Source organism: Barbatula barbatula, assembly GCF_947034865.1.
Source record: "Barbatula barbatula genome assembly, chromosome: 8".
NCBI classification, from domain to species: Eukaryota; Metazoa; Chordata; class Actinopteri; order Cypriniformes; family Nemacheilidae; genus Barbatula; species Barbatula barbatula.
In genome coordinates this window covers 24,211,416-24,236,257 of record NC_136771.1, presented here as the reverse complement: position 1 = coordinate 24,236,257, position 24,842 = coordinate 24,211,416, and the positions used below count along the sequence as shown (strand labels likewise).

General features: G+C 38.3%; 1 protein-coding gene across 1 annotated transcript in view; it reads left to right on the top strand.

Moving 5' to 3' along the window:
- The first annotated feature begins 754 nt into the window (after positions 1 to 754).
- The window catches only part of pard3ba (par-3 family cell polarity regulator beta a), a 99,042-nt gene continuing 74,954 nt past the window's right edge, over positions 755 to 24,842 (top strand). The window contains 3 exon segments of the mRNA XM_079463406.1: positions 755 to 1,196; positions 6,178 to 6,279; positions 22,681 to 22,849. Coding sequence (XP_079319532.1) covers positions 1,080 to 1,196; positions 6,178 to 6,279; positions 22,681 to 22,849 — 388 coding nt within the window. The 5' untranslated portion in view covers positions 755 to 1,079.

Genomic DNA, 24,842 nt, shown 5'->3' with positions numbered 1-24,842 from the left:
CACAACACTATAATCAGACATATGGGCGTTGAGAGGGCTGAACGGGCGTAAGAGGTTGAAATATAATTGGGTCAATGGAACACTTGCCAAGAGGAACATCCAATGTGGCCCTACAAGAATAGTCAATTGTAATTAAAAAATGTCACCGAAGAGAAAAACATTAAATAAAATAGTTCAAATTGAGTCATATGGAAGATATTTTCACTATTTTGTGGGGTCTCGGTAGCCTGTAAAAAGAAAGGCTTGCAAGACGACGGGGGCCAGCCATCACACTTTTGCTAAAGAAAATACTTGTCATGGGTGATATGTTTATTCTGTCACACAACTTGGACTTCACAATAAGAAACTATTAAACATCTCCTCCATTGATAGTTTATATATGGAAACACACCACAGTACCCCAATGCAACTGGCCAAACATTGTTTTTAATTAAGCATATTTACTTTTACTTATAGTATATATATATTCCTGGTGCTTAATCTTATTTACTGTAGTGTCATTTTATCTTCTAATGTATGTTTGCTCATGATTTTGTATTTCTAGTGTTTCTTGCAAATCAAATATGTAAAGCACTCGGGATCATCCTAAAATGTGTGCCAAATAAACGAACTTGCAACACAAAACATAACCTTGTCTGATATTGCACACTCTTCTCAGTTAAAGTGCAATAACCCCTCCGCCACACCGATGCTCACTACGTAGTGTGTACTACTGCACACGAGCCCTTGAAGTGCCGAAATCACAGTCAAAGTTACACACACGCTTCCGGTTTCACTCAGCAGGTCTCTCTCTCTCTCTCGCGCGCGCGCTTACTTGCTACACACATATTCCAGCTTCTTAAATTCATTTCGACTAGTAAGTGTTATTAAAATCGCCTTTTGGGATGATTCCCGCATGAAGACCTCCCTGAAGTTCACGGACTTCCTCAGGACTGCGGTCTTTACCTCAGAGAGGACGGATACTCGCACCTGTGCTAGTCGACCAATGACACCTGTTGTCGTTTTGGCGGCTGCTTTCAGAGAAACGGCGATATAAACAAACTACGAGGAAGGTAAACGCTTCGAATGAAGGCGTGAAGATGAAAGTGACGGTCAAGTTTGGGACGACGGGGGTCGTCGTCCCGTGTAGAGACGGTTGGGTCGTGCGAGATCTGATCAACCAAGCAACGCAAAGATATAAGAAAATTGTCGATCAGGTAAGTCAACATGTTCACACTTGTTTCTTAACTTTGAAAGGGTCAGAAACGCGACGTGTGTTCATTGATAAGTCTTCGATGGTTTGTGGATTAATACAAAGGTTATTTGGTCACTTTTTACCTGTGGGGAACTTGTCGAAAGCCTACTATGGCGAAGGTTAGATGGCGCTCGACGTTACGTTCCACCTGCTCATGAATATTAAGTGCGTCGCTTTGACGTTACGGAGAAGGTTTTCAGCGGCTCATGAATATTAATTAGTTCGTGCTCTTTCATGAATTGGAGTCCTTCGCCGTAGTAAGGTTTGTAAACGGGTGTGTCACGTATTGCTGTCAGCAGCACCTCAATAAAGTGACATTCCACAAATATCTGGAGGTTTTGTCTAGACATTCCTGTAATGTAATACTGTGGTATAAGTTGTGATCTGTGCCTCTCAAATGCTAATATAATACGTAAGTGATACGCTGTATACTTCTGAGAACATGAAGATGCGAGCTGACTGTGAATGAAAACTGTTTTAAATGTTTAACTACATTGCATTTTGGTTCAGTACAGATATTATACATGATGCAAAAATGTATGTATGCCTTTTCTTGTGGTATAGAATACAGTGAAATAGTTGGGTGTGCTATTATTAATGGCTTCCTCTTTATCAAGGTTGATAAAAACACCGGCTGTGAAGAGCAACTAGATGTAATGTCTGTATTGAGTCGTTCTGTGCTCGTCTGTTTTGGGTCAAGCGTGAAATACGCTTTACTAATAAGGAAAGAAGAAATAGTGTTGTTGGGTTTGATATTTTTAATGTTTTCAGAATTGCAGTTAAAAAAAGAATAAAAGAAAGGTCTCTTTAATATAAACAAACTACGACTTTGTCCGTGCTTTTCCTAACTTTCACTTTTTTAAGAAATATCCTCATTTACCAAGTTTGCAGAAAACAAACCGAGGCCCCTGCTGTTCAAAACAATAACTGCGATTCTTTTAACGTCTCGACCGATTTGAATCCTCACATTTTATAATCTATTTTCAACCGTCTCACGGTGATCCGTTACATCCCTAGTCCTCGGTGCGTCAACCGTTGTTTCTCCTTAACATTGAAATTTTGCCGTATGCACTAAATGCCAGCTAGAATAAAGTGAGACTTATGTGATGAATACATGCGTGTCATTAATTGTTCGCTATCTCCACATGCAGGTGGTGTTTGATTAGTTTGGCCTGGGCTTTTGGGCGGCAATGACTGCGTGTGTGGGAGGTTTTAGTGCGCTCCACTGATGGACGTTATCTGCAGAGATTGGCTCGCCTTGACGGGTCAGTGCCAGGCGTGCTGGGTAGATGTGGCTGCTTTATCTGTTCTGTCAACCCACCTTTCAGGTCTTAAGCATCGCTGATGTATTGAGCCCTTTATCTATATGCTTCTCTGCAGACGTGCTCTTGGCTTAGATCTAGTGCATGGTGGGAGAGCATGCCCTTCACTTAATTTATCCCTTGTTTGGGTTTATAGGGAAGAATATATATACATATATAGCAAATGGTCATTCCGGGAGTATGGACTGCAGTGTTTTGCAATAACATTGTCAGATTTGCTTTATGTATTGCGCAAATTATGTAGACACATTTTGTGTTAGCTGGTAATCAAACCAATGATAGTTGGGTTGCAAACACCACTGGTTAGCTAATGCCAATTATAATACCAATTGTTAACACTACGGTGGATTTTTACTGCTTTGGTGTACCATATTACTGAACACCGGCACAAGCCTATTACAGACCAAGGTGTGTTACTTTTCACCCTGTTTATTTCAACACCTTATTCACTCAGCAGTCATTTGATGTTCAGTGTCAAGATAATTCCACGGGTAATTAAGTGTTTTGAGGATTAATCCAAGATCTGTATTAAAATAATGTATCGTTGTTGATCTTGTGCATTTATTTTATAGTGTGGCAATTTTGTATTCTTCATTAAAATCCGCAAAAAGGTCAGAGTTGCATGTCAAGTGTTGCACTTGTATATGTTTAGCCAACGTAGCGTTTTTAATGATTTAACAGTTTATTTATTACAATTTAGTGTTCATTTATTATCATATTTATTATGAATGATTTTAATCTCGGTTTGCCGGAGCTGGTTGGACCCTAAAGGGCCTTTTGAAAATGAGATTTAAAAAAACTAAACTAGTTTTATCTGTCTAGCGTAATAACATTAAGGTGTCACCATTACTTCACTGACAGCAGAGGAAAACTGCTTTATAATGCTGTCTAGTGCCGCTGCCTTCCTCTGAGGGAGGCCGGCGAGCTGACTTGGCAGGGAGCGATGCTGAGATCACTAAACGTATGGCATGCTTCCAAGAGCACAAAGCCGTCGCTGTCAGCAGCCATCTCTACAACAAATTGCCCTGGCTCTTGAATGTCATATTGGCTACGCAACAGTCAGTCCTCAAGGGCCTCTGTTCTGCATATACTGATGGATACAGTGCAGACGCCTTTTTGTTCTTGTTTTCTTTTCTGTGCGTGTTGTTAAGGGCCGAATTTACCTGAAACTGTTGTACAACACCAGTGTGGAAAAACTCATTCAACAATTGCACACACAGTAAGTCAGTAACATCCGTTAAAACGTGTGTTGATGTGGGCGATAGTCTTTTTCGTAATAATGAATGATGATTATGTCACAGACGGGCTTTACTTGTGATGTCATTTTTATTTGCTGCTGTCTCAAATAAAACAGCCCAGGTGTTCCCAACCTTTTTGACTCAATGGCCCCCTTTGTGTATTCAAAGCCCCCTCTCCCACTTACAAAACCTAAAAAATATATTTTAGAGCTTAACATTAACTGGAAAAACATGTATTAATTATAAAAATGGCCAAATAATAAGAAATATATATTTTTTGATGTATTTCAGTGGTCATTTTGTCTAATTTTAAAACATTGGTCATCTTGAGGCCCCCTTGGAAGTCAGCTGAAAGTCAGATAATCTTTAATTAAAGATTTTTCGTGCAGCTCTATGAAGTCTTTGACCTGCTTTGGTCTTTAAATAAGGATGAAATTGATACCAATGTTAGAAGTCTTTTAAGAAGCTTGCTAGTTGCTAATAATGTTCTGAAAAGCATTATGGGATTATTCTTGGTTCTCACAGATAAATGCGGTTGATTATGGTTCTGTTTGACATTTGAGACTGAACACCAACTTCCTTCTTTGCTAAATTCCTAGGTTAACTTATATTGTATATCAGCTCACTTTCCCACGCATTTTCCAAATATTTTTGTTCATAAATGCGTCGCATGCATTGATTTGATTCTTGAAATGGTGTATTGTTAGTTGTAGTGAGTCTTGATCTCACCGAATCCTTGAAAGCAGTAGGAACCCTTTAGCTAGCTCTGTCTGTCACCACTTGTTCATTCGTACGAACAGTTTCTTTCTGTTATATGCGAGTGTGTGTGTAACAGGCTCCAGGTGTGTTCTGTTCGTTCAGATCCAGTGTTGCTCAGACATTCACGTGAGGCTGCAAACAATCCCAGCAGCCCTATCTGACTAACAGCATACATTTTTCCGGAACAGCAGGGTGGGCGCAAACTGTCGCTTCCTGTTGGGACTGAGGTAGAGAAAGCTCCATTCCCTCTCCAAGTTGCATTGAGAGTCAATTTTTCACAGACTTAGTGTGGAGATACTATCACGTTTTGTTTAAAGTATTTTTTAGCCATTTTTATGAAGAATATATGGGATTAACCTATTACATTTAGAATTTAAAGTTATATAATGTTTTACTCATTGATTCAACATTGGTTTTGTTGGGGTTTTGCTGGGTTATATCAGGAATTACTTTGGGATGCGATTTCACGAAGGGAAAGGCTTTTGCTTTTGTTTTGACACACGTTACCAGCCGAACACGTTCTCTCAGGACCTCCAACTGTAGTAGTAAAGTTGTTCAACAAGTTTGTTCAGTTAGTAGCTGATAGTATTCAAACTATGACAAACTAATCCATCGGGTCTTATCTTATCTCGGTTCAGTTTACACATGATGGTGTTTGTTCCCACAGTAACTCCCATACAGTCGCTACACTTATAATCGTCACAAACAGTTAAAATTCATTATACCACGAATGCTTCTATCTGATTGGTTGACAAACCTTATATGGGTATTCATTCAATGAACACCTATGAAGGTGTTCCAGGTCTGCACTTCGCCAAGTTTAAATAACAGAAAGGTTATGTCTCATCATTTTCTGTCTCTCTGCACTGCACTGTCTAGCAAAACGCATGCTCGTACTGGAAGCTTAACGTTACATAGTGTCGTCCTTTTTATAATGGTAATATTGATTCATAATGAATTGACGTAAATCATCATAATCATAATTAAGGACTGAAAGTGTCTGTTTTATTTATTTTAAACAGTTAAAGAGTTTGTTCCAAAATGAAAATATTTCCAAAATCATGTATTTTAATATGTTATCATGTTTTTATTGTGTTAGTTATTATAACTGCAGCTTGATTGATATTAATTAGAATGCACAATAAAAAACGTGATTAAAAAAACACGTAACAAATAAACTCGTCATTTCCACTCCAGTTATTATTTACATTCTAATTTCAATGTCCAAATATTCTATTGGGAGGCTTTTTCTTTAAAAGCGTGAACTTGCATTATTATATTATCATTACTTAATCAGTGGCATAAAATATTGATAAAATGACAATAATATTGATCTCAATGATCTCTGATGCAATTTAACACCAAACAAATAGTTGCTATCGCGACAGGCCTAGTTATATAATCATTTATTAATTATATTAGTAAATAACAAATGTAATGCATTTATTTTTAAAATTAATATTAAATGATTAAATACTGATTCATTGTATGATACTCCATGCATTATAGATCAAAATATCTCAATGTGCTCCAGTAGCCATAATGTGCAGAACATCCCATCGTGATTAGTCTCTTGTATTGTTGTCAAAAAGGGCTCCACTAATGAACCTATTGTTTCCAACAGGATGAGGAGTTCCTGGTGCGGACGCACCATGTTGAGTATCTTGACGGTGGGATTCTGGACCCAGATGACATGCTTACAGACCTGGTTGAGGACAAAGATAAGGTAAGATCACCATGCTTTTCTAGAAGAATCCTTACGTAAATCCCGCATCTCACACTGTCAACTGTGTTTACCAATAAAACGAAGGCTAAATAGTGTTTAGAAAGCAGTACAGTTTGCTTTGTTTAAACTACGGTGTATATAAGGCAACTGATTTATAGCAAATCCTTTGACGAATGGTCAATGTTTAATGGCCTTAAGTAGAGTATGAGTTGTATGGCTCAAAACTGCTGATAAGGACGTTCATGTTGTCGCGACCACGTCTATGTTAAAGTGTAATGTGTTTCCTGTCTGGGCAGTCGTTAACAAACGCAAGCGTAGGAACCGGCAGAAACTAGCAAAGGCAGTTCGATTCAGTGAGTGGGACGTGCTGTCCAGTATAGACTTGTTTAGCCTGTCCTCCCTGTCCTCTCTGCTGTAAGCTGATTGGTGCACACTCTGGTGACGTCCCAATGACACTACTTTTGGGGAAAGGCTTGTGTGTTGTTTTGAAACCAGTTTGACAACATTAAATCCCACAAAAAAGGATCTATGTTATTGTTGTTTCTCTTGACAAATTCAGCCGCATTTAACAAATGATCAATTCTTCAGCAGAAGCATATAATATTCTTATGGTGTTTAGTGTGGCTTTATAATTATGTTTAAGTTTCTTTCATTTGCATTTGCAATTAGTTGTGCTGTGAATAACGGTTGAGTTTACTAAGATGTAAATTGTTAGTCTCTGGGTGAAGTATGGTGCTATTAGCGGTGTGGATAAATGAAAGATATTTACCTCTAAATGGCTCTCTAATGGGTTTTTATTGTTTTATTATGGATATAATTTACAGAGGCTATGCAAATATGCACATTGGAACATGAAGCACATATTCATTATTTGAAGATATTAGAGGGGTAATGTAGTCATTCACCTAAATTTGTAGTCTTTAGTGCAATATCTTCCCTGCAGCTATTTGTATTTGCACAGATGCTTTCAGGAAAATAAACGTTTTTCTTACATTATTTCAGCTCCTTTTTTGTTGAGCTTTGATAGTTTGTTAGCCAGTATTTGAAGAGATTTAAGGATGCACATTATGATTTGCAGTTCTTTTGCTTTGTTGTGTACTAGTCCTGGTGAAGTCGTAATTTTTTTTTAATTCTTTCGGTAGCCTCCACGTCAGCAGCACAGCTTTCAATCTGCCAAAAAACATTGAATGTTTCAATAACAACTGAATTCCATTTTCCGATGTACATTTTCGGTTGAATAAGGATAATGTTTTCTTGCTGCTATCAATTCCACCATAATATTGCTTTCAAACGCATCTTTATTTTTTACTTTCTATTTACACTGAAAATCCATTTTGGCAAAGCCATTTTTCACAGACACCGGCTCCATTATTGCCCATTATGCAGCCGAGCGTCTTTAGTCTCCGTAATGATAATCTTTATCCTCCTTTTGAAAACACTCCACCGAGACTTCACTGTTAGTACGGCATGCTAATCAACTTTAATACGAAAGTAGCACGACGGAGTCGCGGCATCTTCATTAGACAGTTCCTTTCCTCCTACGGAGGTTGATTAGGAGTGAGGTTGCCATGGCGATAAAATCGTATTTCAGCCCCACCCTTACTCCGATGCCCATTAACCCCCAGCAGGAAACGATAGTGCTCGGTCTGACCCCTGGGCCCTGCTCATGAATATTCAGCGTGGGATGATGAATGACGCTAATGTGCTGAGTTGCTGTAGTCGGGGCCCCGGTGGACCCCTGGAGACGGAAAGGTCAGGCTGTGAGGATTCGCTACACTGTTTCCTTCAGTCAATTAAAGACTTAATCACTATGTTTCGTATATTTAGCTTCTTTTTTAATTTCTTGTGCTGGTCTTTTGAAATGATACTCATTTCAGGGTTGATTATGGTGCTCTTTGGTGTCTCGTTCTGTGATTAGGTGTCTAATGGAATAGTTCATCGCAAAATTAAAATTCTGACATTTATTATTTGCTCTCATTTCTATCTAGCTTGTATACTTTTTTTTAAATGTAATTCTAAAGAATGCAGATTGTCAATCTCAAAAAAGTTGTTAATGCAACTTCCACTGAAATTATATGATTTTTATATGATATGTTTTGCCTCCAAAGTCAAGCCATTATTTGCTGAAAATCTTCTCCAATACAAGCGTTCAGATGAGATGTTGTGTTCTTGTCACTCAATTGATAGTGTTGAAAGTTGGGTTTGACACCCAGGTTACACACGATACATTTATACCCTTAATGCACTATAAGTCCTTTGGATGAGTGTCTGCCAAATATATAAAAACACAAATGTCAATAAGATTGAAGGATAAAATATCCTGAGTAAGCTTTCCTTGAATTCAACTTAAGTAAAACAATATCTAAACCAAAAACCGACAATATGTGTTGGAATTGATGATGCAGAAACTACCAATTCAGTCAATATATTGGTATCTAATTTTCCAAAACCGGGTTGAATTGGTTTGGGTTATAATTAGTCCCACACAAAATTGCGTTCATCAGACTGACGTCAACCTCCAAAGATAAATGTTCACGATCTGGATATGTTGATTTTTGATTTAATAAATTATCATACGGACTATAGACGATTTCTCACCCAGATCCTCAGGCTCATTATCATACATTCAGCCGTTCGCCCATAATAAACCACTCTAGGTGATAAATGGTGTGTTTTTGTATAACACTAACTTAATGACCTCAACCACATACTACACCGCAGGTCAACCACTAGATGTTTTTTTAGGATTTCTGTTGAAATTCATATCAGAACACATAGCTTTGTATACTTTGCTCATTGTTGGCACTCAAAGAGAAGATTCACCCAATAATATAAATGTCTTTCATCAGTTACTAACCCTCATGTCATTGCAAACCTAAAGTATGACTTTCTTCTGTAGAACACAATAGGAGATATTTTAAATAATGTTGATAACACATACAGATTTGGAATGACATGAGGGAAAAAAAATGATAAAAGAAAATTCATTTTTGGGCGATGCAAAATGATAAACGCTCCCTTATTTTTGCCTACATTGTCAAAAGTGCGCTTCACTTTTAAATGAACTGGTTTAGGCAGTAATACTACAATAAACAAGGACGTTTTGTTGTGTGCTTTTGATCTGCTGGCAAACTCTGTCAAACATTTTCTGATCCAGCACACAAGGCCCCAAGCAGAAAGCCTGGACCAAACAAAAATGATTTACTAAACCTGGTGTTGAAAAACTCGACTTGCCTTTCCCAAAGCCCAGACCTGAAGCCCAGCTGAACATCTTTGAGATAAATGAGGATGCGACTGCGAGCCAGAACCATCAGCGCCTGACCTCACTGATGCTCATGTGTGTGAATGTGAGCAGTCGTGTTCAAAAGCCTCCTGGAGGAGTTCAGCAATTGCGTTGAAGTTAAAGTCTCGACAAGCACGCGTGTTTGTAGTTCATAGCTCTTCCTTATTACTTACTGTAAAGCTTTAATCTTCTCTATCGCCATCTTTTCTTAAAGGTGTAGTTTATATACTTATATTTATGTTAAAATTTTTTAAAAAATCTGATCCGACAGCTCAAATGGTAAATTTTTATTACAATCTGTTGTCCATCAGGGTAAGTTATAGAGACATTTTGCATTGGACATCCTTCTGAAACCTCCTATATGTCCAAATTCATTGTCTTTCGGTAAATGAATAAGTTGACAAGCACTTTTCATCTGTAAATATTTGCAAAACTCATCGTCAAACATAAAGGGTGACTAAAAATGATTTATTGCGAAAAATGAAAATCATGAAATATGGAGATACAAGGTTTCAGAAGCAGTGATATGAAAACGTATGTGCTATTAAAAATTATGGAAGTGTAAGCAATGGTTTATTTTTTATAATTAAATGAATAACTTGTTAAAATTTCTTGAATTTATGGACACATTTTTTTTCTCTCTTATTCTTTCAAGCAGCGGTCATCTTCACAATGAAAACAGGCCTAATGAATTTGGCATGCTAATTAGCACATATTTCAAAAGCTCATTCTGAATGAAACGACTGTTGTGTTGAGTAAATCGCATTATTGTTGACCACAATTAATATGCAGATTTGAGTGTTTCTGCTCAATAAACAAACAAAATACGGCAGGCCTGCACATGTGCCAATAGTTAACATCCGTGGCATCCTGCTCATTTTCAACAAATGCTCTTTTGTTTTAAATTTCACGTCTGTCATTTATTGAGAGAAGAAGATCGTAGCATGTGAATATCGTCTGATTGCTAAAGCTGATGAACGTTTAACAGATGGCTTTCTAATTTTGCCGGCGTAGTTAAGCGCTATTCAGCTAATACGAGCCACGGGTTCATTGGATTACATTGCAAATGCAGAAGGATGATTCTAATAAGATCTCACAATACAGAAGAATTTGATTGATTATGGCCATTCTGATACTGGGAAGAGAGCAGCGGGAATGAGGATTTTGGGCCCCAGTTTGATGCCAGAAAGTCGCAATTTTAGCATTGATGTGTGACGAGAAAGAATTGAGTTGCTTTCAATTCTCTGTTATTCTCTGCGTTTCTTAAATACAGTATGGGGTCTTGCGAAGTTGCGTCATGGCTGCTAGTTGATAAAGTCCAGCCTCTTGAGATTCAAGTCCTAGTACATATGAGTCCGACTTTAATGTATGTAAATTGATTTGCCGAGAACAGTAATAGTGCATGAGGTATCATTTATATCGGTAGCACGAATGCTGTTTTTCAGACTAAAAATAGAACAGAGTCTTGACTTGCTAACCAGGGTGACTCTCATGACACTAAACATGAATATTCATTGCAGACGATGTGAGGTCTGGTGTTGTCACTTTGCATTTCTGAGAGCATGGTTTGCTTTTCCTGCTGGATTCTAATGTTAGCAGAAAGAAAAACACTGCAGTATCATTCAGGTTGAATCTCATCGGACAGTCGTCTGTTTTGCATTCTTATTCCACGTGTTCGGCTTCTATGGATTTCACAGCCTGGGAGAGTCTTCTGGTTCTTGACTACAAAAGCTTTGAGAACATGACGTCTGTGCCAGTTGTTTCTTTTTGAACTCTATACTATACATGCACGGTGAAAGGTTGTTATTTAATCAGACGATTAGCACTAAACATGAGACGCGTACCATGTCACAAAGAACCTCTTGAAATGAAAAGGCATTGATGTGCACAATGTCCAGGGCCAATGAGTGAGACTCATTTAGTCATGTGGTTTTGAGATGTTTTATTTTTAAACATTTGTTGATTGTCTGTCTGTATGACATTATTTGCTAGGACTGTACCGTTCGTTTACCTGATGCTTTTATGGCATTCTTTTGTAAACGAATAGTTGTTCATGCTGAAGTTTTTAGGTTTTACATCACTGTACCAAAGTTAAACAGCATCATTCAATTTGTAAGTTAAATTGAATTAGCTATTTGAATCATATTATAAATTATATTGAACTGATTTAAAATCTAGTTGTATTTTCAATCAAATTAAGTTCGATTGACTCATAAAGCTAAGTTATGTAACCTAAAACTAAAGGCAGCTGAAATTGTTGAATGTTTTTACAGTGTAGCTAAAAAACTGTACACATTACTTCACATGTTCATACTTCAAAGGTACTGTGTATTTTGGGTAGTTGACAAATATACCTTACATGTGTCCTATGGTGTGACATAAACATTTAGAAAACAAACACAATTTTTATTAATAATAATTATTACATAAAATAGCATAAGAGATTTATCTTCGTTGCTTTTTTCCTCTACATTTTTGCACCATAGGACACTATTTACAGTTTATTTGTAAACTACCCATTTTTTGTATAATACCATACCATTTATAGTAATTTTATAGTAATATAATTGTACAAGTTGTTGTTACATTTGTCCCATCGTCTACAGTTTGTTTAATAGAAGTAACTTTATTCTTTTTATTAATCTGGTTATTTACGATTTTTCACAATCATAATACTTTTATGCAGTTCATATAATTATAATATGATGCTTGACAGATGCTCAGGATGAGACTTTGAGAACAGCATGTTGAAAAACCATCAGTTGGTTTCATCTTTACAGCTCTCACCTCATGGCATATGGCATCATTTCAGAGCCATAATTGTATCTGCCAAACCATACGTGTTGAAATGTACTGGTACACGTTGTTTGGCCATGTCTTGTGTTCCAAATTAATTAGTGTCCGCGTTTATTAGACAACCTGTGTGTAGTTAGTTTTTTTGGCCTTATTCCAAATGACCTGCTTAAAGCCACAATGTGGAATAGTTTTGTTATGAAATATCAAAAAATCACTTGCACAGTGTGATATATTTAATGTATTTCGTTGTGTACTTGCATTATCCCAAATGTTCCCAAGAATGTGCAAATCCAGAGAAATTCCTATTTAAAATAATGTCCCGTCCCTTAATATCCGCTGCTCCGCACGACCCTCAGTTTCCGGTTGAAGAAACTACGGCAACGCTCAAATGCGGAAGTGCTTATTCAGCATCTGGGACGCAGCATCTATGTGCTGTTATTATGATCACAAAGGAAACAAACAAGTGTAAACGTAGTTTCCTTTATAAACGAAGTGTAGCATTACGCTAGCAAATCAATTGACAAAGTCCAAAATCATTACATTCCACTGTTCTTGCAAGCGAATTCATTACGATAATGTAAATAACCATCCAAACTTACATATTGTGGCTTTAAAGTGATAGTTCACCCAAAAATTTAAGTTCGTTCATCAATTATGCACCCACATGTTATTCCAAACCCCAATGATTTTTCGGAAAGAAATACAATATTTTTAAGAATACAGGTAACCAAACAACACTGAACCCCTTTGACTTCAATTGAATGAACACAAACCCCCGAGACATTCCTCAAAATATCTTCTTTTGTGTTTCACAGCAGAAAAAGTCATATGCTGGATTTAAACGAAATAAGGGTGAAATATTCTTAAATCTTGCTATACATAGTTTATATTTAAACCCTTCAATCAGCAACCAACATTACATCTCAATTTCCTTTTCGTAAGTGTTAAATCAAAGTTGCAGGCCGCCGGCGGAGCTCTGTCGTGTCTTCATCAGGCCTGGCGCTCTCAGAAGCACTTGACTGACTGCTTGAGAGCCTTTCTCGATCCTCGACTCACCCTCTTCACTCATAATTTGCTAACTCTCCACACAAGCGTCAAGTCACACATCAAGCCGCTTTAGAGAAGGTTACGGAGTCAACTGCACCGGATAAAACTAATCAAACGCATTGTGCCAAACACTCGGCTGCAATTAAAAAACCTAAACCCGCACCTGGGTCCCCACCTGTCCACCAATCAGCAGTCATCACGCCCTTCATTATTATTATTATCAATTTCCACAGGCGCCCGCCATGCTAATTAATTGTCTTAACGAATAGGCCTTTGTTGATGAGACGGTAATGAGTCTGAATAGGCCTCTTAAAACAGACGTTATTCGTCTGGGAAACGCACACTTATCAGATACGCGCTGTCGCCTCTCATTTCTCAAAGTACGTCTTGAAGCTCTGATGGATTGTAATTGTGTGTCTCTCATGTTTCGAAACGGAGTTATGATTTTTATTACAGAGGTATATTACATTTGATCGGAGGCGTTTTTTATACCCAGCCAGAATGCTTTATTGTCTCATGTAAATTGTTTATTATGAATCCCATTGTGATATATTCATCTGAAAGGGACCGGTGACGATACGCTCGTGGTTTTTAGAGGCCTTGCCTGATCTTCGTTGACATTTTTCTTGTATTCTTTCTGTCCTATAGCAATTAAACAGATATCATTATCTGACAGAACTATAATTTGTGGGCCGTTTCTTATTTACTGGCCTGTTTTCCCTATGAGATCGTAAATGTTGTATGTGCATGCTGTATTCGCATTTATTCAACTTTTAGGAACGAACTCGGATAACCTCAATGTTAGCAGATACTGTTAGCAAAATATAGGTCTTTATATTTGTGGCTTCCAGTGTTAAAAAAAACACGAAATCATCACAGATCAGGGGATCTGCAGGTTACATTGAATCTTTCAGGCTGGTAGAGACTATATGTGTTTGTGCCCTCTAGTGGTGCCAGATTTACCAAAGAGGGTCAACGTTTAGGCAGGGTTGATTTATCTCAGCCTGATAAACAAGCACTTCCTTGTTTTTGTTTTAGTGGATTGGAGGACATGTTATATTATTTAATTTTTATTTATTTTAGTTTTATCATTTCATCCTTTTGGATATAGAGCTTAGCGTTTTATTTTGTTGTTGTATTGTGTTTTGTTTTTTAACAATATTGTGCTACTAGAGAGAAAATGGTCTATAAAACAAACGTAAAAGGTCAAAAACTTTAATCATAAAACCAATACGATTCTTGTTTGCATTCCTGCAGTGGAGTACAGTTCATTACTTTGAGATGTGTCCTAAAATGTTTTTTCATCCTCAATAATCACATTAAAAGTTAGAGAGCAGATGTAATTTGTGTGGGTGTAGAGGGAAGTGGTATTGGATTGACGGATGATCCGATTGACCCCGATGTTTCCGCCTCGTTGAGCCTTGCGAGATGCCCGATTAGCACCTTTGATTCCTCCACAGGAGCTTCCATTTTTCTCTGTTTCCGCTTTTATTTTCCTGCAGGTCAGACTCCAGGAACAAAGAGGCCAAACATATAAAGTAAGACGGGCAACTGGCTTCCTGCTACTGGGATGTCAAACGCCTTGTAGTCAATTTGTCTCAAGCTGAGTGTGTGTGTGTGAGAGACTGTGTGCATTACTACTATAGCAGGACTCTTAAAAGCAAAAATTTAACATCTTGACTATTTTAGATGTCAGCACTGTTACAGAAATTGCAAACCGTTGTCAAAGTGGCCCAATGTGTTTCGGCCTCTGTTCTGCTAACAACTCCAAAAATGATTTTTATTCCCCAGTTTCCATCTGGATTTCTGGATGTATGATGGAGTTCTGGATATATGTTCCCATTTTGCGACAATTTTCCATCTTTTATTATGTTTATTAATATGGTTAGTACTTTTTGCATTTACTTTGCATTTATTCTATAGCAGACCTTTTATCCAAAGTGACTTGCAAATGAGAAAGATTTTACATTTTTTTCCTAAGAGCCAATAATTAACAATCTGCAAATAGAGTTGAAGCTGGTGAGAGATGAAAAATGCACATAAATGGTGCATATTAAATTAAAATGTGTTAGATTACTTATTGAAAACATGTTAAATGCTTTCTCGTTTCTAAGTCACTTTGAATAAACGCATCTGCTTTGAGTAAATTGAGTAAATGTGTCCTTTGTTTTTTATTTTTTATTATACACTTTACTTTTCTATATTCTCAATGAATGACTAATGATTATTAATCGTGAAACATCCTTGTCACCAAAAAGTCACATTTTCTTTGTCACACATTATTGGAGTGACGTTCAGCGGTGGTGTGAACGCAGATCCTTTCCTTTCATTCTCTAATTTTCACCTGCGTATTTCCCGCTGAAAAGAAGCGTGAACGAAACATCACAGCGAGCCTCACCGCTGAAATTACGTTCGCACACATTCAACATGTTTCCTAACCAGCGTAACCGCGATTCTCATAAACCCCCCGAAGCCCAGATCCGTATGGAGAAGACCCCCCCTCCACAAACGCTTTTATCCACACTCAAGCTTTGATTTACTGCAGGTTCCAGTAAAATGCAGCTGGGCTCGCTCAGCACACCCAGCGACGTGACGGGTCTTATTATTATTTATAAGCACTCATAAAGAGAGAGGGTAAATTTGTCATTAATCTTGCACACACACTGCCGGCCCGGGGGGATTTTGGCGCATTGTGTTTCCACAAACCGGCTCGCTTTAAAAAGGCCGCTCATTCATCAGGAACGTCATGTGAACACATCCGTCATGTTTTTTTGCCTTTCTAACGGTGTAATAATTAGCTCTCTCTGGCGCTAGGCTAATGCCAGCTGCTCTTTTTTTACCCTGTCGTAAGTCTCCCCTCCACCCTCTTCAGTGCCACATTTACCCCCTCAGAGGCACCAGAGGGGCCTGACGTTCAAATGGAAGGATTGATTAAGAAAGATAGCGGGTGGTTGGGTACCTGTGGAGCCCTGCTGCAACACAAACCATTTCCTGATTTACCGACCTGCTCTCAGTTGTGTATTATCCAATGTTGCATGTACCCACCCTCCATGAAATGTATAAAGGCCTTTTTTTCCAACTTTACTCTGGAAATTTCTATCATATTTACAGTAGGATAAATGTGTGTTCCTGAAGATTGTAGTTTTTAGCTAGCGTTGCAAGTTAAGGAATTACAGTTATTTCAACTTCATCCTTGAAAATCTTTGATTCTAAAATTTGTTCAAGCATCAGCTTTGATTCATGCCATAACACAAAACACAAATTACACACAACACCATTAATGACCTTATTTACTGAGATGCTTCTCCCTCCATTTGTTCACAAAGACATTTACATTCAGTCATTTAGCAGATGCTATTATCCAAAGCGACTTACAAGGAGTTCAGGGAGCAATAAGCGATATGTCATAAAAGAGCAATAATACAATAGTTGCTAATACAAAGTTACTTGTTTCAACAAAAGCTAGAGCACTACCTGTTGAGAAAACACTTCATTTGGACAATTCGTTGATTTTCTGACTTGATAAATTAAAGAGGTTTTTTTCCAGTACAGTTTGAACTAAGCACTAAGTTCAGAAAATAACTTTTTCACTTTTTTTAAAAACGATTAAATGCCGATTATCTAACCAGATAATGCTGTCTATTCCATTCTATCAAACTTTGGAGTCACTCAACTCTGCACTTCTAGATCCGCCCTATCTCTGTCTTTTTTTAAGTCTGAGCTGGAAACCTAGCTTATGGTTATAGTTTCTACGTGTTAGTTTTAAGCTTTGCCTTTCCTTTTGCCTCCATTTCTTTTAAGCTTGTTTTGCCGCACATTGGTCATCCATGGTTGTGTTTAAAGGTTTAAAACCTAGTGGTGAGGATGCGTATTGCAACTGTTGTGGAATTTCCGCTCACTCCCCCAACCTTTCGATACGGTGGCTGACACAGGACAGCAACGTCGTCATATTTTCACTATTTTGCTGAAGGAGATAACGCATACTTAAACGTGCTCTGTAGAGCAGTTTGTCCGTTTAGGGCTACTGTAGAATCAACATGTTGAATTCTATGAAAAATTTTCTATATTTCAGAAAATGTCACAAAATCTTTGCCCCCCCTGTATCCATCTTGGGGCCCCCAGTTTGAGAACCACTGTCCTAAAGGCTGAACCCTGGTAACACCACAGTGTGTATCTTTGGACCACTAAAGTTATGTTTTCTCATTATCTGACACTTACCACTGTGTTTGAGCAGGTTTTTAGGATCGGGCCCCAGTGCATATGGTAAATGTATGTGTGTGTGTGTGAGAGGGGAACAGACACACACAGTGTTTGATTAGCAGGGGTCAGGTGTCACATGCTCTCAAAGACTGAAAACGAGGTGCTTCATTTCCTGTTCCTGTTCACAGGCCGTCTGTGTGTCTCCAACACTATATTAGAAAGGAATTTAACTCCCATTAGGAGTGTTTTTGTGTGTGTCAGAATGAGAGTTTAATCAAGTAAGAATTAAATACATGGGAAAAAAAAGTTGATTCTTGGCAAATATGAGCAAATGCTAAGATGTATTTGATTGTGGTTTATACACTATTGCGACACATTTTATACCTTTTAAATGTTGTTGTTTGTGTCTCTGCCTGTAAGCCGTCAGTCTTTGTGTTTAGCGGGCCACGCTGCACCCTCAGGGCCGAACGTCATGACCCAGGTGTGATTTTAAGAGGTAATCTCACACATCTTGAGCCGATGTTCATCGCACAATTTGCGGCCCGTCTCGGATTAGTCCGGCCTGTGTTTAAATCCACATAATGCCAGTCTTGTTTAAACAGCATCACACATGTTTACATTCCGTGGATTTTACCTGTGTGTACGCATATAATTGTGTTTGCGTGTGCCGAGCTTATTTGTGAAGACCGGGTCACTTGAATATATTGATGTTGATGCTCCTCGGTGGGCGATCATGGGGTGAGATTTGGAGAGACTTTTGTCAGGTTTATTTTTCAAGTGGAGTGAGAGGGAGGTGAGAAGATGAAAGACTGGAGACAAACATAAGGTGAAGAGAACATCAGCAGCTGAAATAAATGAAGCAGAATTTGGGATTCGAAATGAAAGATGGTTGGTTGTTTGGGAAGGAGAGGTTAAACGTTGAATTCTGTCCGTGTCTAGACTGGAAGCAACTGATGTTGTGATTAGAGGTCTTCTCGGGTCCAAAGATCTTTACCCGACCTGAAATGACCCGAATCACTTTTTACCCGAACCCGAGACAGACCCGATAACGTTTTTATTTTAAAGCCCCGACCCGAGACAGACTACATCGAGTGCAAACCCCTGCAGCGTTGGAAACTTCAGGATTTAAATTCTAAGGTGATTTCAGATCACTGCGACTTTCGGAAGATTTGTGTGGCTTTCAACCGATCGACTGAGGGTTGGAGGAGAGTTGGTAACTACACACACACACACAAGCGACGCGCTGTTATTGTACAGGATAGTTCGGGTCTTCCTCGGGTCAATTAAGCAAAACTATTTTTACTTTATATTACCCGAGACCCGAAGACCCTAATAATATACCCGACCCGTGTCTGAAGCTCCCGTGAATCTTTTATACCCGAACCCGCTCGGGATCTAAGTGGACCCGTGAAGACCTCTAGTTGTGATATCTAAAGTATGTCTATACTGGAAGTTAAGCAATTAACATTCATTAAATTAGTTATCGAATAAAATGGTACCCTATTTTCTATACATTTCAAATATAGTGACTATAAATTAGCGTATCGCAGGCATTTGATGCAGAGCGAGAACGGTTTTAATATTAAGTATCATCCTATCGTTCACTTTCTATACCTGTGAATGCGCAGCTAAGGGAAAGAATGTAATAATTGTGGTAGGGGGCCCTTGGAGGTAACTGGCCCCGGTGCCCTTCAAGTCAAAATCTGTCCCTGATCGTAACCAAGGTTTTGATTGACACAACAACAGGCACTGTCTCATTAGCATTCAGGTGCAACTGGACAAGGATTACAGAAGGAAGTGACATTAGTCGACATTATTTGACATCTTGTTTTCTAAAGCCAATATCGGCGTATTGGGCGAGAGAAGACAGGGCGAGATGATTGCCGACAGGAATGCTAATCAATTCAGGTGCATCAAGTGGACAGAATTGGCACAACAAAGACATTAAAATACATGAAGGTGTAGGTGTAAAACGGAAGATTTTCGAGGTAAAATAATCTGGATTTGGGTCAATTTTATTAGACATGTTAAAATTCAATTGAGATCTTCAATAATATTGATTTTGGTTTGCTAAATTCTAAACATTCTTGAAATCTCTTCTGAAACTCTAATGTAGACGTTTGTTAGATTTTTGCCTCCTTTCCTTGTAATTATAATAATAATAATTCATTACATTGAAGGGAATCTCCTCAACCACCACCAATGTGCAGCATCCACCTGGATGATGCGACGGCAGCCATATTGCGCCAGCAAGCCCACCTTATTGGTGGAGAGCTCCAATGGGCAACCAGTCTTGGGCTACAGGGTGATATGGCTGATGACCACGAGAAATATCTGAGATTCAGATGAGACTGAAGCTAAAGTTTCCATTTGCTTTGCATTTAATCTCATTGATGTTTAGGAGACATAATTGAGACATTTAAGAGATTTTCTCTCTTATCGGTATGTAGTGTAAACCCTTCCATTGTTTACACTGGGAGCAGTTTAGAGTTGTTCATCCATCCAACCATGCTTGTCCCTGTCCTTCGAAAAGAGGTAATAGGTCTGGAATCTTTTTTCTTTGTTTTGTGTGCGTTTCCTGTATTGTGTAAATGTGTATCTACGCAACTGTAAATCCTCTTACAGGCTGTGCTTTAGACGAGTGTATTTCCTATAGAGGAGAAAAGTCATGATTGTGTCCGAGGTACGGCCCTCCTGAGAGGAGTATATGATCTGCTGTCTGTTGTTAATGTTCTTCAGGATGTATTGTGAAGCATTAGATGGCTTGTTGCCCAGCTTATTAGAAGGAATTTTTCATGGTTTTGTGTCATGGTATCTGTATGTAACATTGTGCTTGTTTCAGGCTCATAAGTCAAACAGCAATGCTTCTCCAACAATAATACGCAAGGAGTATACACACAACGGCCATGATGAATATCTCACTTCGTCCGCTTTGGGTTCTCGGTCGCAAGAAATAGAGTTTGATCAGGTATGAAGCACTTAGAGGAAGAAGCGAGATCTGCCTCGGAGAGACGCGGGAAAAGACGGCCATCCATCAAATCCAGAGAGAATTGTTTCTTTGAGATTACTTTCTCTCTCCCGATCGGGACGATTTCCGTTTATTTTGCAGCGCTAGAAATGACACTGCATTGAATCATGGGGCCCAGGCCGGGGAGCTCGCCAGCAATATTTCCCCGTGATTGATGATGCGTATTCCAGTCCCGTGTGACTGGTTATTGTTTTCCTGAAAAACAGTTACGGATGCAGATGACTTCATAGGGCGCTCCCTACTCGGCAGCATTTGGTGGCGCTACCTGGCTTTGCGGTCGCCGCTCTCTGGAGCTTTCCTCTTTCATTAAGCCGTATTTTCCTCTGCCAGTCCTTTGACGTGATTGGAAAGGCGAGCATGGGCAAGAGAGGAAAGTGCTAATTCATTAACGCCTGGCGAATTAATTCATCAGGCCAGCCGCGCTTTATGGTTGCTTGTCAACGTGCCAATCAGAGGCGGTCGGAGAGGGCGGCAGGGCACCCGTACACACGCCATTTTTCTTTCTCATTACCGTCTCTATCCTCTCCGCTCATGATGCCGGCGTGACATTATGTTTGACAGCTTCTGATTTCCTTGTCACATTTAATTTGACTGTAGATGCTGAACACTCATGCTCACAAACACAGACACCTGTCGACTGGAGGTTTTGGTATTATTTTTAGATTATTTCGTTTTACAGATGCCTTGTTTATATTAACTGGTTTCCGAGAGGTGTTGTAATGTACTCGACTCATGGATTTTATTTAGCTTTGAAGTCTGGTCTATTCTTAATTATCATATGATGTTTAGGTATATTAACATTAAGTGCATATTATTTTGCCTAAAAGGGATACTCCACCCAATAATTCGTAATAATGTTCTGAGGCACCATTGACTACTATAGATATTTTTATATTAGGTGTTTGTCTGAATGTTTTAGTTTTGTAGACAAAAATGAATTGTTCCAACATATCTTGTATTTTACGAAATACAAAATAGAATTTGCTTTAATCGCCATGTACAATGCACTTTTTCTTGTCTTTGACTGTATTCATGTCTATTGTATTGTCCCTATTAAAAAAAACTTATACATAAATACATTTTTATTTATGGTTTAGGGGAGTATTGTGTTTTTCTAATAATCGTTAGTTTCTGTACGATTGACATCGTATGAACTCATTCGAAATAGGCACCTCGTAAAATATGCCCAAGTGTAGGTGTGACCTCAAGAAGCTGCTTGATAAGATGCAAAATTCTAACTTCACTGAAGATGATCAAATTTAATGTAATTCTATATTTTTTTTGTTAATTCCCAAAGTTACATTTGTGTTAATTCATATTTTTAACGAGTTAAGAATGAAAAATAATGGGAATTCTTTTTAAAGCATCAGTCAGAGACCCTAACACCATGTCAACACTGGAAGCGACCGCATTGTGCCGTGCCGCATCCGGTGAACTTTTGGACTATGGGGTTGGCACCATGGTGAGACGCATTACTGAACCCTGAGGACGATCTCATACAGTAACTCAAAATCACCGAAGGTCCAATTGGTGACATGTAATTGCAAAATTGGCTCTGTGGCGTGTGGTTTGTGACAGTTTAACGTGCAAGGTAGATGTCAATATGAGCCACATGGGAATGGGAAACTTTCTCTTTGAGTCAAACAGCTTCCCTTCCTTCCAGACACCTTCATTTCCCAAACGTCTACTATTTATATCGCACAGTGTTTTCAATCAGACCTTTGTTCTTGTGCGAATGAGCTATCAATATTTCATTTCCACTGTACCTACCGAAGCATAAACCTTCCTGCTCACCACATTCTGTTGCTTTAACAGATTGAGAGGAACAAAATGATATGCAATGCAAAAGGTCTATACTGTAATTTATATGAAAAAATGAAGTCATTCATTCCGTGCGAAGCTAAATGTTTTTCAATGCACACGTTCAATGGCCCAGAATTTGTCAATGTTTTTTTTGTATTCAAATTTTGAACTTTTCTTGTGTGAAGGAAGCCAAAACGTTAATATTTTCCTGATGTCTGATATGAGCGTTTATCTCTGTCTTTAGCTCATCGCAGTCTTCGATGTAACAGAGCTCCAGCAGAGGGCGTCAGTGAGTCCCGGGTGGAGTGAGGCATCCGGTCGCTCCAGTCCTGACCCCTCCGAACCCGAACTCGACGCTCTGCAACCCTACTCCGGCAGTGAGATTGAGGTCACCTCCTCCACCCTCAAATCAAGTATGTTTCTCTCACATGTCTTATCTAGTGTATGACAGAAACCAATTCACATGCCTCTTTACCAAATGCATCTTATAGCTTGAACACTTTCATAACTCTCAACAGAATCCATCATTTAGTGTTGCTTAGGCCACTTTTGTAGTTTTTTCTTTAGGGTAAAACATATGAGCTGTTAACCACAAGTACAAGATTCTATCAATCCCAGCAACCACACACTGACTAAATGGAGAAAACATTTGTGTGTGTGCCACACCAATCGTGTGTGTGTGGTTATTTTAAAGCGTCTTTGAGGTTCAGAGGTTTTTTAATAGTATGTGTGAGAGTGAACTTGAAGTTTTATTAGTAGGCTTGGCAGATAAAAGCTTTATAAATGCACTAAATAATGTCTTATGTCACATGTTAAAATACCCAGACTTCATGGTAAAGGCCCTTCCACCTCATGAACAATACTAAAAACAAGTCTAAAGATAACTATAATGTTGGGATATTTGCGACAATAATGTTTATTATGCTACAACAGTCGATAATGTTTTGTTTATTCTAAGTTTACATGCTGCATTTTAATTTTAGATTTCATTGGAATGGATTTTGATTGGCTGTTAATGTTGAGTCATTCACCAGCTGAAAATGTGAAAAAAAATTCAACGCGATTCCGACGATATTGATCCTCTGTATTGTGGATTCTGTTATCATCATATATATATAATTTTTTGTGTTATAACCGTCGTTCTTGTTATAAACGGGCCTTTACGGTTAAGTCTAAAATTATAATAATTTAAAAACGATGGAAGTCATGTGGTCTGATATAAAAACAGTCAACAAGGTTGTATTTGTTAACATTCGTGAATACCTTCGCTAGCATGAACTAGCAATTAATAATATAGTTTAAATATTTATATAATTTGTACTATTAATAAATTATATAGTTGTTAATGCCAATAAAATTGTATTTGTTATTTCAATGTGCGTTGACTAATGTTAAAGCCCCAGTGAAATCAAAATGAAATTATTTTTCCTTTTATCAAAACGAAGTTACCCTTAAAGACGTCAGTAAACTGATATGCTACTGAGCAAACCAAACGCATCTGACCCATTTCAAGTCTACACAGAACGTTGTATGTTAAGGCTATATGAAAGATATAATTATTAAAGTAAAAGAAAAACGCCAGTGTCACTTACCAACGTAAATAACAAGCTTCAAATGACACATCACTGATCTCTCTTTTCAATACACTTTTACACTACTGTGGCTATAACGCTGTTAAATGCAGCTTTGCCAGGCTGACTGTGTGGCTTAAACGAAAATCTATGGGTTATTTTATCTAAAAAGCTTGATATGTCTCGCGCTCTCTGCATTGTTCAATTGAAATTACGTCAACACATCAAATAATCCTGCTCGTTCCAGGGCGATTCCCTGGTACTTTAACAAATGCAACTTTTGATTGTATAAATGTATTTGGAAATGCTGAAATCAATATGAACTAAGATTAATAAATGCTGTAGAAGATTTTGTAATTGTTATTTGGCGTAGATAATGTATTAACTAATGTTGACAGATGTTCATGTATGTTAGGTATGGTCTCGATTATGGTCTCGACTGTCAGCTGCGCACACAATACTGCTAGTGTGGCCGTCTTCTAGACTATGTATATTACTTTGATTTAATATCAAAGCTGCACAGCTACTTTCATGTCTCTGTGCTTAAATCAAAGCACTGCACTGACTTTGTATAGTGATCAAGAGAAAAGTGATACTGCCCCGTTTTCTTATGTGAGCGCTGAAAGAAAACCTCCGCTAATAGTTGCATTCGTTCTCATGTATTACAGTCCCTTTGTTTGAGCCCCAATTGTGTGAGTTTGTGTTTCATTTGTTGCATATTAACTTAAACGGGAATCCAAACATGCAAATCGTCACACAAATAACATTGTAGGCGTAAGCGCCCAAAAGAAAATCCTTTGCCGTAAGTAGCTTTTCAAATCTAGTGACCAGAACG